This window comes from Arvicola amphibius, chromosome 4, assembly GCF_903992535.2.
Source record: "Arvicola amphibius chromosome 4, mArvAmp1.2, whole genome shotgun sequence".
Taxonomy (NCBI): Eukaryota; Metazoa; Chordata; class Mammalia; order Rodentia; family Cricetidae; genus Arvicola; species Arvicola amphibius.
Window position 1 is genome coordinate 98,849,648 of NC_052050.1, and position 18,093 is coordinate 98,867,740.

At 49.0% G+C, this 18,093-nt stretch overlaps 1 protein-coding gene across 8 annotated transcripts in view; it reads left to right on the forward strand.

Moving 5' to 3' along the window:
* Nucleotides 1-411: 411 nt before the first annotated feature.
* Nucleotides 412-18,093, forward strand: part of Ciita (class II major histocompatibility complex transactivator) — a 52,654-nt gene continuing 34,972 nt past the window's right edge. For 5 of the 8 annotated variants that reach the window (XM_038324726.1, XM_038324729.1, XM_038324725.1 and 2 more), the window contains exon 1: nt 412-725. In XM_038324726.1, the coding sequence (XP_038180654.1) occupies nt 443-725 (283 nt within the window). In that variant the 5' untranslated portion in view covers nt 412-442. Of the gene's footprint in view, nt 726-8,684; nt 8,812-9,864; nt 10,086-10,302; nt 10,495-18,093 lie in introns of those variants that run through there. The other 3 variants (XM_038324730.1, XM_038324731.1, XM_038324732.1) reach the window with 3 other exon arrangements.

The following is an 18,093-nucleotide window of genomic DNA, read 5'->3' on the forward strand; positions in this document are numbered from 1 at the left end:
AAAAATAACTTGGCTGGGCAGAGGTGGTGCACAACTTTAACCCCAGCACTAGGGTGACAAGAGTGAGTGGATCTCTGTGAGTTCGAGGCCAGCCTGGTCTACAAGAGCTAGTTCCTGGACAGGCTCTAGAAACTCCAGGGTAACCCTGTCTCGAAAAACCAAAAAAAAAAAAATAAAAATAAAAAAATAAAAAAAGATAAAAACATAAATTTTAAAAGCAGAAAGAAAAGCAGAAATTCCCTTATCTCTATCCGAATCACCCTGAACTTATTTCCGTTCGCCAGGCACCCTGGTCTGCACACGAATGAGGAAATATTCCTAAGAAGGAATAGGCCACACTGACAGCAGAGGTTCCCTCATCCTGGCTCTCACTTCACGTTTTGGATGCTGCAAGGCTGGGTGAGAGAAGACTCCAGGCAGCTGGCCTGCCCCGGGCACTGCCATGAACCACTTCCAGGCCATTCTGGCTGAGGTGCGGATGCTGCTCTCCAGTCAGCAGCCCAGGCAGGTTCAGGCCCTCCTGGACGGCCTGCTGGAGGAAGAGCTGCTCTCCAAGGAATACCACCGTGCCCTGCTCCATGAGCCTGACGGCGAAGCTCTGGCCCGGAAGATTTCCCTGACCCTGCTGGAGAAAGGGGGCTTAGGCTTGGCTTGCTCGAGCTGGGTCCGCAGCAGGCTGCAGGACCCAGTGGTAGAGAGGGCCACCAGCTACAGGGACCATGGAGGTAAGCCGGCATCCCTTGGAGTCAAGAGCAGTGATGTGTGGACAGCCCTAAGGTGTCCTTTCTTCTCTGAAAGGGAAATCCGTGGACAGGATGCAGGGAGAGCTCCTGGAAACCCTGGGTGACTGAGTGCTGGGGGCATGTAGCATGCTTCCCACATTGAGCAGAGCATCCTCAGGGGATACTGCTGACTACCTGCTTGGTCCATGCCTAAGAGCCATCAACACTGGACTGCAAGGTGCATGGTAGACAGAAGGACTCTTGCTTCAGGCAGGAAGACAGAAAGAGGTGTAATTAGTCACTTCAGGTCAAAAACAGAGAAACTGTGTCTGGGGATGTAATTGAGTTGGTAGAGAGCTGGCCTAGCAAGCACCAAGTACTAAGTTTGATCCCAGCATTGCTTAAAGCGGAAGTAATAGTGCACATTTGTAATTTCAGCACTTGGAAGATAGAATCAGGAGAATTAGAAGCTCATCCTTGGCTGTACAGTGAGAGCAGCCTGTGCCACAGGAGACCCTGTTTAAAAACGTAGGGAAAGGGAGGTTATGGAAATAAGGGGCAAAAGAGCTGGGGATTCGAGGGCAGTGTGTTTGTGTGTGTGTGAGAAAGAGAGAGAGAGAGAGACAGAGAGACAGAGAGACAGAGACAGAAAAAGAGAGACAGACAGACAGACACACACACACACACAGAGACAGAGACACAGAGACAGAGAGAACTGACTGGCAAAGGGATAGAGAAAAAGAAAACCAAAGATGCCCAGGTGGACCAAGAGAGAAAAGGGAGGAGACAGGAAAGCTGGAAGGAGGGGATTGAAAATCTGGCAGGAGACAGAGACATGGAGAAATAGAAGCCAGTTCACGAGGAAAGAGAAGGGGTGTCTTATTTTTTTAATTACATTTATTTCTTTGTGAGGGAGGTCAGAGCACAACTTGTGGGAGTTGATTCTCTCCTTCCATGTGTGTTCCAGGGATTGAACTCAGGTCGTCAGCACCTTTACTGCCGGTCCTGGTGTCTTAGGGTACCGCTACAGTGTTCTTTTGTTCACTTTCTTCGGTGCTGAGGACGGAACCCAAGTCTTTGTGTGTGCCGGCATGTGCCCCATCACTGAGCTCCACTCTAGCCTGCTTCTGCCTCTTAAGTCCAGAGAGAAGTCAGTGTCACTGCCTCTGCTCCCATCCGTCCCTCCCTCAGCATGTCTGACTTCCTCCTCAGTAGCAAAGAGATGCTCACCAAGACAGAGCTTTTTCTGTTCTCCATCTGTGCTGTTTGGTATCAGATTGGGGTCATAGATTCCAGCCTCTTCGGTCCCATCATATTTCCAAAGCTACATCCTGCAATTGGTACCTATGGAGTCCTTAGAGTGTGTAGGGCACAGGTGAAACAATCCGTGCCCACTTCCCAGGTCTCCCACCCATCCCAGCCCTTTGAATGCATGTGTCCCTCATCTAATGCACAAAGCACAGGCTAACTATGCCACAAGGTAGGAAGGGGCAGAGGCCAGTTTAGAAGACAGACAAGTGCTCCTGAGTCTGACGGGGGTGGGGAGTGTTCAATGTTTTTTGATGACTATGAAACACTAGACAATGCCAGATTCCCCCATGTTTCTGCTATGGCATTATATATCAGCGGGGCTGGCTGTTCTTGTGTATAAATTCCCAAGTCGATGGTATCTTTCCTCTGCTGAAATTCTCATTCTCATTCTCTCTGCTCTCATTCTCTCTCCTAACATGGACACAGTAGGAAACCTTTACTCTCTTTCATCTCTCTGGATTTCCAACAGGGTGAAAGTGGCCAACGTCATCCCACTAGGGCAGAACTCCCCCTGGGGAAGCAGTGCAAGTCCTTCCTCTTTCTCCCGACCACCACCAAGGGCAGCTCCCTCCCTCCACTGATGCCCACACCTCAGCCACGCTATCCCCTCTTCCTGAATACACTGGTTCCTGTTTTTTAACTCTGTTTCCTTCCTGGGGGTGTAATATTTTGTTTTGGATCTCACGTGACTTCAGAAAATGGAAGTGGACTCAGGGTATGATCACCAGGGGCTGGGAGACAGAGGGGCATGTTCCCTATTCCCTCTTCCTGTCCTCCAAGCCAGCTCTGTCCCAGACTGGGGACACACATGGTGTGTGTGTGTGTGTGTGTGTGTGTGTGTGTGTGTGTGTGTGAGAGAGAGAGAGAGAGAGAGAGAGAGAGAGAGAGAGACGGAGAATGGAGGAGGGGGGAGGCCCCACAGGGAAGAAAGCACACTGACTGAATTCAAAAGAAAGTTGCAAAAAGGAAACCACTGGTGTTGGGTTTGTGCTCACTTGGGAACGATCTAGGCCCTCCACTGCCCTGACACTGCACTGACTCCTGCTTCGCTGAGGAAAATCTGGATGATAGCACACAGGCCTGCCCCATTCTGGTTCTCATCATCTCTCCGGCCTCGATCCCTGCTGTTGTCTACTCAGCCCTCCCATGTCCTCAGTGTCCCAGATGCATCTGCTCACCGCCTGCCTCAGGACCTCTGTGTGTTCTCTCCTCTGCCCGGAGTACTCTTCCCCAGGAATCCTCTTGACCAACGGCTTAAAATGTCCTTTACCTCTTGCTTCAAATATCACTTATCGTCAAAGCCTACCCTGAATATCCCAAGTCATACAAGTCCCTCTCTGTTGTATCCCTGTGCTGAGGGGGCAGGGACAGGAGGGTCTCTGGGGCCTTCTGGCTGTCACCCTAGTGCCGAGTTCAGCAGAGACTGTCTCAGGGAATAAAGTGGAGAGAGAGAGAGCAGGACACCCAGTTCCCTCCCTTGACCTCTGTGCCTGCTGCAAACCTTGCAAACCCCCCCCCCTCTCTCTCTCTCTCTCTGTCACACACACACACATACCACACACACACACACACACACACAGCACACACCCTGCCCAGACTGACTTCTTTTTAACCATGTATATAATTTATTCTTGTGTTTTGTGTGTTTGTGTAGAAGCTCCACAAGGACACGTTTATGTTTTAATCATGATATGTCTCAAATACCCTATGGTATCATCCTAGGGAAACTTTTGGCATGTAATACGTAATCATTGAATGTTGGATGGTTTCGTATATGGATTGATGAGTGGATGGTGGATGGTAGATGTAGGTAGATGAATATGTGGCAGTGAATGGATAGGTAAGGGAGTGGGTGAACATGATGGGTGGGTGGATGGATGGATGGATGGATGGATGGATGGGAGGATGGGAGGATGGATGGATGAGTGGGTGGATGGGTGAGTGGATGGATGGATGAGTGGGTAGATGAGTGGGTGGGTAGATGGATGGGTGGATGGATGGGAGGATGGATGGATGAGTGGGTGGATGGGTGAGTGGATGGATGAATAGATGGGTGGATGAATGGGTGGATGGATGGATGGATGGATGGATGGATGGATGAGTGGGTGAATGGATGAGTGGGTGGATGGGTGAGTGGATGGATGGATGGATGAGTGGGTGGCTGGATGGATGGGTAGGTGGGTGGGTGGGTGGATGGATGGGTGGATGGATGGTGAAAGGCAGTTGAATGAGTGGCTAGATTGATAAATGGATGTATGACTGTGGGAATAGGTTTATGGATGGATAAGTAGATGAGTGAGTAGGTAAATAAGTGAGGTAGAAGAAGGTAGATAGGTGGATAGGTGAGTGCATGGGTGGATGGGTAGGTGAATAGATGGATGAATGGATAGATGTGTATATGTACATATGTATGCATGTATTTATGAATGGATGGATGGATAGGTAGATAGGGGTGGGTAGACGGATGAATGGATAGATGTGTATGTGTACATATATGTATGTATTTATGAATGGACAGATGGATGGATAGGTAGATAGGGGTGGGCAGATGGATGAATGGATAAATTATTGGGTGAGTGTGTGGGTGGGTAGACAGATGGTGAATATACACATGTCATGCACTACCACCATTCTCTCTTTACAAATGAATAAGCTGAGGCCCGGAGAAGTTAAATAACCATGTGCCTTGGAGCTAGGAGAGGGCTATTTCATCTAAAGAGAGTGGACCCATTCTAGACTTTCTGCTTGACTCCCTTTTCTGAACAGCTCCAGGATCCAGAAAATCTACCAGAACAGGTGAGCAATCTCTAAACTTTGATGGGCTGATGACAGGTGGTGGCCTGCCCTCACTGCAACCGTGTAAGAAAGTCCTGTCTGGAAGAAGACCCGGAAGGTGGACTCTGACCTACAGAGAGCAGCCTGTGTACACACAGCCTCAGGAGAGCTCCAGGGAGTCTGGAGCTCAAAGTTTCATCCTGAGGAAACTCAGTGGGCTCAATGAGAAACCAAATCAGACACTCAGACAGAAGCTAGTCAGTCATAGCTGATAGCCCCTGAGAAGGTAGTCACAAGCCAGGGAAAGGCAAACTCGGAAGGGTCCTGATGAAAAAATTAGCTGTAAAATAGAGGTGGCAGGAGTCACATAGTCACTTTTCTGACATTCGATGTGAGACACGAACATTCCCAGTCCCTGTCAGCTGCTTCTGACTCTGAGACATCAAAGCTGGTGTCTTAGGTGACCATGGTCTGGTGTGACCAGGAGAGGATGGCCCCTGTCTTGGGTTTGTTGATGAGCTAGGAAGTCTTTTGATCTTTTTTTTCTGATATTCAGGACATCCCTTCCAAGCTCCTGACTCTGGGCTATTTTTTATTGCACCATACTCTGTTTTGAGTACTACATTACTGCCCACTGTCTCGGGGACTCTGGGATTTCTTCATATGGGTTCCACTCTGGGAAATACAACATAAAGTCTCCCTCTAGGATGCTACCTGATTTATTGGAAAGGGATGTTCCCTAGCCCCCAAATTCCTTCCCCATTTGGAGATTAGGGTGAGGGGGCTGCCTATATGGGCTTCCTCCCTCCTCCCTCTTCCAGGTGTCTTCCCCAGCTCCTGCCCTGCTCCCAATAGCATGCCTCCTTGCCTTGAGGACTCAGTTTTCCCCTGGTATGCCTCCCAGCAGTTAGCCTGTGGTTCTTTCACTCCCAGAAGCCACAAAAGGAGAAGTGCGTGTGCTGGGAAGGGGAAGTTGGCTCTTCCAGGAGGATTTTCCCAGCCTGCTCTGTGTCCTCTTGCCTCAGAACTTGACTCCTGACCAAGCCAGCGACTATTTCTGATTCTGATGCTATTGCCTTGAGTGGCTCACCTGGACCCTTTCTTCCGGTCACCTCCTGGGCACTTCATATCTCCCTCCAGCACACTTTCTTCATCCCCAACCTTCTCCAATCGACTTCTTGATGAATCCATTTATAACCCATATTGACTTACCAAATTCAAATAGCTTTTCTATTTGCCTATCCACTCACTTGTGTATATTTATATAATGACCTACTCACCTACTTTCCTACCAGTGGGTGAGTCCATTTACATATCCATCATTCTGGAAGTGGCATTCTCACATAACTTCCTGCCTTCCTAACTTGTAACATGCCACCTTTATCCTAACTTATCGTTTTTGTCTCCTCCCCGAGTCACTTATTTAGCTCCCCCTGGGAATTATGTGTATACCAAGAACCATGAGGCAAGAAGACACTTATGGCAAGCAAAGGGACCGTCTTCAACCACTTAGGACTCAAGCCAGCCTTGGTCAGCAAAACAGTTGCCCTCTATCCATTGAGACAATTCCAGAATTGGGTGTGTGCACACACACAGGGCCATGTTTGTGCATCTGTACATGTTTGGGGAGTGGGGTGTGCATGCACACGTGTATACCTACCTGTGAATAGGCACCAGAGATCACCATTGGTGTCTTCCTTAATCACTCTTTACCTTTTGTTTTGAGACAGAGCCTCTCACTAAACTTGGAGCTCACTAATTGCTCAACACTAAGGCCAGCAAGTCTTAGTGATCTTCCTGCTATGGGATCATAGGTGCAGATCACCATGCCAGTTTTTACTTGGGTGCTGAAATCTGAGTTCAGATCCTCATGTTTGTACAGTAAACACTTTGTCAGTGGAGCATCTCCTAGTTCCCAAATAGGGGCTTTGAGGAAAAGATTGCCCAGGGCTGGGTTGACCCTTCCTTTCCATGCCTTGTCTCCATTTGCTGTCTACGCTATCCTGTGCCCTTCCATTGTTTCCCCATCTTCACTGACCTCTGATGGGTACCAGCATTGTTCTGAATCTCCAGCATTATTCTCCTGGGTGCTGATATGGCACCCTGTCATAGTGCTGTTCAGAAACTGTCTGCACAGGCATGGGCACACTTCTCCTTAGTTATTGAGGCACATGGGTCTGGGATCTAGGGATGTCAAGGAGGATGTAGAGAAACCAGGTAAGAGCACAGGTATATGGTGCTGCCAGCCACGTGTATTCAGGCTGAGCCCTACTGTAACACTGACTGGCCTTGGTGATGCAACTCTGGGGTGGCTGGGGGCCATCAGAACTAGCTGCCTCTAAAAACAAGAAGGGACCTTACATGTGTCTCAGAAGAGCAGAGTATCTGATGCCAGTACCTCTCCTTGTTCCAGGTCATGAGGCTGGGAAGGGGCATAGTGAGATTTCTATTGTTAACTGTTTTCCCTACCAAACAAAAGCTGTTTCAAGTTGACTCCTGGCATTTCTCATTTGTCTGTCTACTTCCCTCTTGGGACTTTAGCAAGCAGTGGTGATGGCTATAAAACTGTCACCATACAAAGACAGTTACTGCACACATTTTACCCATGGGGAAACGAAGACTCTCAGATGGGAATCGAGGGGCTTAAGGTCACCCAGCTGCCAGGAACAGCCACACCACCCTTTGTCCCCCAAAATTCACCCACTTTGGTGCCACCTCCACAGTCCTCCTACCACCCACACGAGGATTTCCTTGACGTGTTTTCCAAGCCGTTCACTTTTATAATTCATTTTCAAAGCAAGTTTTGTTTTCTGCGACGAGGAGGGAAAAGAGTCCAAACAGCAGTGTTGTTTGTTTTCGGCAGGGTCTTGTGTAGCTAGTCTGGCCTCCAATTCTCTGCAGCATTTGGGGTGATCTTAAAGTTCTGATTCTAACTACTGGCCTCTACATCCTGAATCCTGGGATCGCATGTATGCACCACCATACCTGGTTTGTGCAGTGGATTAAACCCAGGGCTTCATGTATAGTAGGCAAGCACCTCACCAGCTGAGCCCCAGCTCCAGCCCCAGCTCCAGCCTCAGCCCCGGCAAGTCATTTTTAAAGAAAAAAAAATCGAGCAATAATAGTAGATTCAAGCCAGATACTGCTCCCTGATAGGGAGCTGCCATCTGTGAGGCTTTCAAAACAGAGTCATCCAAACCAAAATTCTTTTTTCACTGATGTCACCTGAAGGATGGGCAGAGTGAAAAGGTACTCACTCTCTCCGTCTGTGACTCAATGTTGCTTATCCCTACAACTAAGTCACCCTGAGCCAGGGAGCTCTCAGGCTACACTCTTTGAGTCAACATTCCGTGTGCAACTTGGGTTTTAATTCAACATGTAGGAATAAAAATGATGACCCTTCCAGCGAAATCCAAAGCAGTTTGCTATGTCCATGAGGGTGACAGTAGGGAGCAGGAGCTAGCACTCCCCCATAAACTGAACAGCTCTTTGGTGTCTTGTGGGCATGCGTGGGAATCTGATGCAGGCCCTGTCCTGCAGAAGATGGCAGAGACGGTAGCAGGCACCAGTGTGGATCCATAGCAATCATCCTTTCAGGTGTCTTAGCCAATGTGCAGCCTTCTGTGGTCACCCAATTTGGCTTGCAATGAGGAACTGAAATTAAATAAGAAGCTGTGGGTGGCTAAGGGAGTATGGGCAAATTAGAGGGTATCCAGCTACAGGATATGAACCGTTTGGGCTTCATTGCCATTTTCAGTTGGTCCCCTATTTGCTTCCTTTGCATGCTAGCTGAGTTTGGTAGGCTCTGGGCTCCTGACTGGTCTAGGGAGGCAGGTGAGTGGTGAGGTCACCCACTTCTCACCTGGATATCTGAGGACCTTTTTGAAGAAGTCTAGAACACCAGGAGGGACAGCTGAATCCCAGACACTGTGCATCTCTGCCCTCCACATCATGCGCAGCCTGGTTCCTTGCCCTTCTGGGTCTTACCTGCCGGAGTTGCAAGGTAAAAAGGAGGGACGGACAAAACTGATGTGACTAGAGCTTTCATGAGCGTGGTGAGGGGCTTGCCGGACAGACAGAGTCGCTGCTGCTGTGAGTTGGTGGAGGAGGTAAGGAAAGGGGTCTGTGTCCCACTGGGGTGGGCCTAGTGGAAAGTCTTTTCATTTGAGAGACACTGGAAACATCTAGATGCCTGGCAAAAAGTCTTTCTCAGCACTCAGATGTCTAAGGGCTGTGTTGGCAGCACTTGGCTCTGCTGAGGTTTGGGGGTTACCTGGTCTTTCATCTCCTCCTCTTCTTCTTCCTCCTCTTTCTCCTTCTCTGCTTCCTTGAGGATATTGAACCAAGATCCTGAGCACGCTAAATAAGCTCTCTACCCCTGAGCTACATCTCAAGCCCAGCTCTGTCTTTGGGTAACTGAGACATGTCTCTGTAGGAGACTTCTACTCCATCCCTGGGAAGCTTAGCACTCCCCAAACTGTAATCAGGCCTGGTGTGTATCTGGTAGGCACAGAGCTTCTGGCAGACTCTACTCTCTCTGGTCTCCGGGGGGGTTGAGGAGTAGGTACAGGGACAGACGTTGAGCATTGACTCTCTCATGGAGCATCTGCGTTGGGGACAGCACAGTAGGTTCACCACCCAGCTACACTCTTTGCTGCATCTGTGTTGTGCCTCTGAACCACCGCTAAGCTCCGAGTTTCAGTTTTCCTCAGCGGTCACAGAGTGGGCTCACAGGAATGTGTCTGTGGTAAGGTAACAGTGAGAATCAGACAGTGCAGCGTAGTACCTGATTCTTTGTAGTAACCTCCTGTCGGGGTCCTTGGTAAATGTTACTGTATGGTTAGAAAGGGTTGCATCCCTTTTCTCAGACGACCCTGAAATGTACCGACTAAACCATAGTGGCAAGTGTTCAAGCGGTTGACGGTTCTGGGTGTGAGGCAGTGTTTTAGGTGGAGGGAGAGGTCAGAATCGAACTTGACTGAGCGCCACAGATGAGGAAATCTAGCCATGAAAGGGGAAGTGACCTCTCCAAGAAGGCATGTCCTGGAAAAGCAGAGGGTCTGAGAGCCTTATTAGTGAGTCTCAGTCTAAATGCCCCAAGGAGCAGCTTATCTGTCGCTGTTGTTGGGCTGAGTGGAGAGAAACAGAGGGCCACTAGGGCTGTAGGTGAGATGGCCTGCAAAGTCAAACACGTGCTCTGGAGCTCAGCTCCGCTGCCTCAACTCTGAAGCCCTCTCCTCCTACGTAAGAGCTGGCCTAAGTGAGATCTGCCTGAGGGTGAGTCTCTGGGGACACTCAGTCCATGCAAACTGGGTTTGCCATGTGGATACTTCTGAGAAAGCACGTGGTCGGTGTTGCTTGCAGGAGGGAGGGTGTTTATTTCTTTCTTTGTCCCAAAGCTGGAGGTGCAGATAGAAAGTGAAAGGCGGGGGGAGGGGGGCACGGGGACGAGGGGGAGCCGCCACAGAGCAGGAGTGAAGTGGCTGCCAGGAGACTGCCTGCCCCAAGCTCCTAGGAGCCGCTGAGGCACTGGCGGCAGGAAGAGGACTAGCAGAGCCCAGGAGTTGGGGCATTGCCGCGGTAGATGTCGTCAAGGTGCGACTGGGAATCTGAAGTTCTGAGGCCGGCAACTCTTTGCCCGAGGTCAGACGGCCAGGCTGGAAAGAGCTGGACGGGTGTGCAGACGGTAGGGAGGCTTCTCCAATCCTGGGCTGCTCCTGGACTGCGTGGGGGACTTGGGAGCTGGGAGTCAGAGCCCCTAGGCTGGGCGCAAAGCTCACGGGGAGGGCATGAGGTGGGGGAGGGGCGCGGGGAGCAGGGGAGGGGAGACAGCCTTGCAGAGTGTTTGCCGCTCTGGCAGACAGGCAGGTGTGCACTTCACCAGTCCTCGACATCTACCCAGGGACGCGCGCAAAGGAGGGAGCCGGGACCTTGGACCAGGGAACTCCCATCTCTAGACCTTCATTTGCCTGTAGGGACATACCACTTTGGAGTCTGGATACAGGGCACTTCTTGCGAGGATTTTTGCACATAGGGTGCAGAGTTCTGGCAATGAACATCTAGGGGGTGAGGCAGAGGCATCTGCCTTACTTTGCCACATCCTTTAAAGACAGTTGCAATGAATGCCAGAAGGGGTGGGGAGAGTTCTCCTGGGGACCCAGGCAGTTGTAAGGGCAGCCACTGTGCCTAGCTTTGTATGGGACCTTACGCAAGTACTCTCCTCCTACAGAGTCCCACAGCTCTCTTCTTCTCCCATGCCTCATGCATGCACCTAGTCCCTCACAAAACGGACCTCTTCCTTTCAAGGCCAGTGGTTCCTCACTTCTGAGCAAAATCTTAAGCAATGCTTCCAAATAAATAAATATAATTTCTCAGGCAGATTGATGAAACTTAACTAAGGAAACTTGGCTTTCCTCCTTTGTAGCCTGGTGTAGCCAAAGGGCATCACCTTCCCACTGCAAATCCCGCTTTCCTGGAGGCTCGGAATGAAGGTGGGGAGAAGCCCTCACAGATGCTTGAGCAGCACGAACCAGTAGCCCAGGTTTGGGAAATCTGAGAGGCTGTTCAAGGCAGGTCCCTGGTCACATGGTCCCAAGCCCTGCCCCAGGCTCGGTTCTCAGATACCAGCCCCAACCCCAAGGTCTCAGGCAGGCCCTGGAGTACCAGGCCCTGCCTCTGTCCTACAGGTGTTCCCTGGGTGCATAGTCTGGGAACCTGGGTTAAATAACCTCTCCATGCTGATTCTAGCGACTTTCAAGGAGAAGCACTAATGTGATCTGAGGAAACTGAGTCTGGGGAAGTGGTCTTTTGTTGTTTTTAAGTACATGCTAGTATATCCACATATATTAATTTACTTTAAACTCATAATCAAGCAATATATAATTTATATATACACATAACCTATAAAAGTATATATAATCACATTTATTAATTAATATATTTATGTTTGATTTTGTTTTGTCAAAAGTCATAAAGCAAGCTGTTGAGAGGATTTGAACCCAGATCTCCTGAGAACCCTGTCTGCTGCCTGGGTAGCAAATGTGAATTCCCATGAATGTTTGTGGGCTCTGAGCAGACTATCAAAGAGAAACCCGGCAGTTAGTAGAGCAGAGGCCATCTGATGGGCCAGAGATTTTATTTGGCATACATTCTGGAAATTAACTGGAGGATGATGTGCCAAGGCCCTGTCTCAGGCAATCAGGGGAGTGGCTGGAGGGCGGGGAAGCTTCTAGCTTTGACTCTCAGGCTTGTCTTCACTCATCCTGGCTGACAAGTGGCTTTCCTTCTCCCTCACTGCTCTGTAGAACATGCAAAACACAAGAGATTTCTGGACAGCTGTCCGACTCACGCAGGAGTGCTTTGGAAACTCACCAGTGTGTGTCAGAAGGAAAGGGCTTTGAGAGAACTGGTGCACACCCAAAGGAGTGTCACAAAGAGGCAGTGGCTGAGGAAGCTTCTCACTCGGGGAACCCTTACTCAAAAGAGAATCTGGACTTCACTGTCACTGTCTTTAACAGACTAGTGATTTCCTCCTCCTCCCCCTGCTCTTCCTCCACTTCCTCATTCTGGTCTCTCTCCCATTCCTTCCCCCTTCTTCCCTTTCTCTTCCTCCTCTTTTCCCCTCCTCTTAAAAATGCAATTGCACTTTGTTTATTATTTATCTAGCTGTGGTGTGGAAGGGGGCGGCACATGAACCAACGTGCGTGTGTGGAGGTCAGAGGACAACCCTGCAAGACTTGGTTCTCTCTTTCCACCACGTGGGTCCTGGAGATTGAATGTAGCTCTTCAGGCTTGGCCGCGCTAGCTCTCTCTCCCCTCTTTTGAGATAAGGTCTAGATGTAGCTCAGTGAGACTCAAACATACCATCCTCCTGCTCAGGTCCCCTGAGAACTGGGGGTTCTTGGGGGTTGCCACTACTGTTAACACAGTGCTAGAAAAGTTGATGCTATTTCAATAGTGCTGTTTTGTTTTGGTGGCAGGTGGCATCATTGTTTCCTGGCAGTTCAAGACAATGATAGAAAGTATTACTGTAAAAGCGTGGTGAAAACGTGCAACATAAATCTACTACTGAGCATGCTCATAGTGTTCTGGAACCATCGCTACCTCTGTCTCTAGAACTTTCCACCCCACTCCCAAATGGAAACTCTGGGCAATGGGGCAGTAACTCCTCCTCTCCTGGTCCCTGGCGACTTCCATTCTGCATCTGGCTCTCTGATTCCGACTGCTCTGAGTGCTTTGTGTAAGTGCAGTCCTTCGGTGTCTGGCTTCCTTTGTTAGCACATCTTCAGGGTTTATCTCTGCTGCACCCTGGGTCTGAACACAATGAGGGAAGAATATCCTAACACAGAGAGACCATGTGTCATGCTTGTAGGCAGTTTTGGGGTGTACACAGCTTGTTTCTGCCTTTGAACTTTGTCTTATTTTCCTTTTTTGTTGTATTTGTAGTTGTTTGGGTTATAATTTTGAGACCTGGGTATAACGTTCTCACTCTGTACCCCAAGCTGGCAGTCTCCTGCCTCTGCTTCTGCAAAGTGCCGAGATTACAAATGAAGTGAGCACCACCATGCCCAGCAGCCTATGGACTACTTGTAATATTGATGTCAATGATCTGCTTGGCTATTTGCTTTTAATTTCAAAAATTTCTTTTTTTCTTTTATGTTTTACTCTCATTCTAGCCCAAAATGGCTTCATGCTATGTTCAGTAACATCATCTACTTCAGCATCCAGAGTGCTGGGATTACAGGCATGAACCACCACACTCTGCCAGATTTTTTTCATTTATTTCTTTGCACATTTATTCATTTATTTGGTTGTCTAGGTTTGGGAGCCAGTACCATGGCATGCCTGTGCAGGTCAGAGGACATCCTGTGGAAGTCAATTCTCTCCTTCCAGCTTGTGGTTCCTGGGAATCCCCTTTACCCGCTGAGTAATCTCTACCACCTGAGTAACTTTCTTTTAAAATAAGTATATTTGAGTAAGACAGCGACACACATCTGTAACCCCAGCATTTAGGGACTGAAAGATACAATGAGACCCTTTCTCAAACAAACAAATTAAGACCCCAAACATGTGGTGGCACATGGTTTTAATGCCAGCTCATTGGTGGCAGAGGCTGGCAGATCTCTGACAGTTCAAGGCCAGCCTGGTCTATATAGCAAGTTACAGGCCAGCCATGGTTAAAAAATCATCATTATCATCATCATCATCATCATCATCATAGTGAATAATCCCAAACAATAAGCCCACACTTGTGTTTCTTCACAATGTTAGTTACGGAAGATACTAGAGTAAATAAGTTGGGTATTGTCAAGCAACAGTCCAGAGCAGACTGGACAACACTGAATTAGAGGAAAGGAAGATGAGACTGTGGAGAAGTCCAGGCCAAGGGCCAGGTCACTCTATGGAGGGCAGCCGAGACGCTTTCAAAAAGAAACCCAGAAGAATGGAAGAAGTGTCTGACCTGCTCCTGAAGTTGCCCGCTGAGGGGAAGTATGGGAAATATGGCAGAATGCAGGGAACTATGGGAGGAGCCAGGCAAGCTAAGAGGTGGAGTCTGCCTGGCAAGGGAGTAGGCATGGGGCTTTGGAAATTAAGCCTCCCTTCTTTTTAAGAGAATATTTATTTTTGTATCATTTTTAATTATGTGTAGGCATGCATGTGTATGCATGGGGGTATAAGCATATGAGTGTAGGTGTCCACAGAGGCTGAAGGCATTGGGTCCTCTGGAGCTGTGAGCTGTCTGCTGTGGGTGCTGGAGTCCAAACTCAAGTCCTCTGCACGAGGTGCAAGCGCTCTTAACCACTGAGCCATCTCTTCAGCCCCAGCTCCACTCATTCTTCAGCGTCAGTGGAGAGCAAGTGTGAGGAAAGGAGCATTATGGGGGATTCTGGGTGTTACATGTAAACAGAGTTAGTGCACGCTGGCAACCAGCACTTGAGAGCTGAGGCAGGGGAACTGAGTTCCAGAACAGCCTGGGTTGCACAGAGAGACCGTCTCAGAAGAAAAACATCAACCCCAAATCCAAGGCCTGGGAGCATAGCTCAGTGACAGAGCTCATGTCTGGGATACAGGACTCTAGATTCTCTATCCCACCACAAGGGGCGAAACTTAGAATAGTAATTACACCTGGAGAGGGAGAGACACATATTAAATGGCAGTAAGGCAGTCCCAGATTCTCTGGGTGAAGCTTTCAGACTTGTCAGGCATCAAAACCCAGAGAGTATCCCCTGACCACCAGAAAACATCAGACAGGCCGAGTGCCATGTATGTCAGTGCACATTTGTGAACTGAGACAGGAGGATTGCTATGAGTTCTAGACCAAACTAGTATAGAACATAGCCTGACCCTGTCCTTAAAAACAAAAACAAATAACAAAAGCCACAAAAAGTGCAGCTCCCGGGCTCAGCTGAAGACCCTGTGCCTGGTGTGAGCACAGGATGTTGCTGTATGATTCCTGCCCTTGAAAGTGTGTTCAAGGTTAAGACTGGGACCTCAGAGTCAATACAGAACACACCAGATCCAAATTCTCAGCACAAAGGAGATTTATTTACTCTGAAGGGGACAAGGAAGGGAGGATGCCACCTCTGGATCAGACAAAGACAGCAGCAGGTGCTGCACAAGAATAGTTTTTAAGAAGAAAACTGGGGAAATCTGCATTATGTGAGTCCTGGTTGGACATGTTAGTGGGTGTAGCCAAATAATGAATTTTGGTTGCTGGACCTTGGTGTTTTGATACCTGAATCTTGGTGATCAGCCTCAGGAGTCAGTCAGGCATAAGGAAGTGGCCAAATAAGGGAATGGACCTGAGTGGCTAGCTTTAGGAATGTGACCTAATGGTTTAACGTGGGAGAAGGAAGTGGCAGGGCAGGACCTGCAGGCACCATGTTTACCATGCTCCGGCCTGTGAAAGTCCTTCAGTGAAGGCCTTGGGTCTCCACCTTCAGCTTCCTGAAAGCAGGCCACTCCTAATTCATGTCATGGTTGGGGCTGGAGTTTAGGGCCCTGCTTTGATAAACTACAGCTGTAAGACCTTCCTCCTCCCTGCTCACCCTCTGGTTTGGGTTTCTTTCTAGCAAAATATGCTGACTTTTCTCTCCAAGTCACTGGTTGCCATGGGAAAGTTGAGACTCACTGGGCTGCCTGGAGCTGGGGAGGGGTTCCTGTTAGAGACAGGGTGCTGGCACCCCTGGTCCTCTGTCTGCAGCTCTCCCAGTGTGTCCCCTTTTTCCTTTCCTGTTGGGAGCAGTGAGACCCCAGATCCTGAATTTCTTGTAATTCCCTGATCTGAGTGCCTATAGCTGTTCTGAGCACAAGACCTTCAGGAGTTCCTGATGGCAGAGTGGTTTCTGGTGGGTTTGGCTGGGGCGTGGCTATCTCTATATAATCTGCCCCTGAACACAATAAAGGGGGCATTCTTGGGGAATTCAAGGATGACCCGTGTCGCTGCCTGTCTGTGTTTGTGTATTTTAACCTCCTGCCCCTTGCCCGAATCTCATGAACTGGGTGCCAGCGCACCGAACACAGACAGGGGGGTGTGGTGCACGGCACTTTTCTAGGCCCCAGATGCCTGCCATTTACCAGTACCTGTGGAGGCTGCATTTGCTCCATTTGTGGTTCAGTGGGTGCTTCCATTCAGGGCTCAGAGCACAGATGAGGAGGCTTGCTTGTAGTAGCCACAGTAGTGTCTTCTTCCATATGATTTTCAGTTCATATTCGGGAAAATGTATTTTAAAATATCATCAGAGGTGAGGCTCCCATAGAACCCAGCACTGAGCTGGAGATGCTCATATCAGAGGTGGCCTGGGTTTGGAGTGAGGTTCACTGGGGGACAGAGGCAGAGCTGGATAGACAGGGGACACGGCTACAATGAGGTCACTCTGCAGATCACAGCACATCCCCTAGGGAGCCTAGGAGTTGACTCTCTGAGATATCTCAGATTAAAGCGAGGAGAGGAGACCTTGTGCCTATGCTTGGGTGTGAGCTGGGGTCTTTGTCCGTGTTCTGATGCTGGAGCTGAGTATCACCGTCGGGTGGAGGTAGGCTGAGCTTAAAGTCTGAACTCTGGAAAGTTCAAGAGTTTGGCTGTGGACCCTGTCAGGGACCTTCTTACTGTCATGTGGCAAGATGAAGCCAGTGTACCCTCAGGACTATTTCTCTTTTGAGGAAGGGTTTTGCTAACCCAACCATGAGGTTTCCCCCTAGTGAAATCATCTAACATTAATTTTCCCTCCTCTGAGTACCAGAAGGCTAAGGTTAGGTGACTGGTACATGAATTCTGAAGACATCCTCTGGGAGAAGTGGCGTCACTTTGGTCCCAGGGAGACCTATCAAGGACCACAAGCTGCTGGATGGTACTCCAGCATCCACACAGGCTGATGCATCAAGCCAGAGCACTGTGGGTGTCACACTTGAGCTGTAGTGTAAAATGGTTGTTATTTCTTTCCTTCCTTCCTTCTTCCTTTCTTCTTCCTTCCTTCCACCTTCCTTCCATTTCCTTTCTCTCCTCTTTTTCTTCCATTTCTTCCCTCTTCCTTTGATTCCTCTCCTTTTTTTCACTTCCATTTTTCTTTCTTCTTTCGTTCCTCTCTCCCTCTCTTCCTTCTTTTTTCTTATTCACATCTATTTTTTTCTTTATATGTGTATGTGTGATTGTGCATGTGGGAACCAGAGACCAACTTTGGGTGTCACTCCTCAGGCGTTGTCCACCTAAGGACCACATTTCTGAGATAGTGTCTCTTGCTGGAATCTTGGGCTCTCTGACTAGGCTAGGTAGATGGCCAGTAAACTCCAGGAATCCTTCTGTCTATACCTCCTCAGGGCTGGGACTACAGGCACTTAACACCATAACCAGCCTTCTTCATTGTTGTTGCTTTCTCTCTCCATCTTGTGTGTGTGTGGTATGGTGTTCGTGTGTATACATGTGCATGTGGGTGTGAGGGTAGTATGTGCAAATCTTATTATTCTAACAAGGTCCCTCACTGAACCTGGAGGTCGTTGATTGATTGGCTACACTGGTTGATTAGTGAGTTCTGGGAAATCTGCCTGTGCCCACGCTCGAGCACTATGAATAAGACACACACGACCTTGCTGGACTTCTTATATGGGTCCTGGGGATCCAAACTCGGGCCCTCGCTCTTGTGTAGCAGGCATTTTCGTGTCTGAACCATCTCCCTAGCCTTGATCTTCTTTAGATTGTTTACTTTCTTGCTTTTTCACTTTTTGAAACATTATTAGGGTTGTGGTGATACTTAAGAGAAGTCGGAGAGTTGTGTTTTATTCTCGTCTA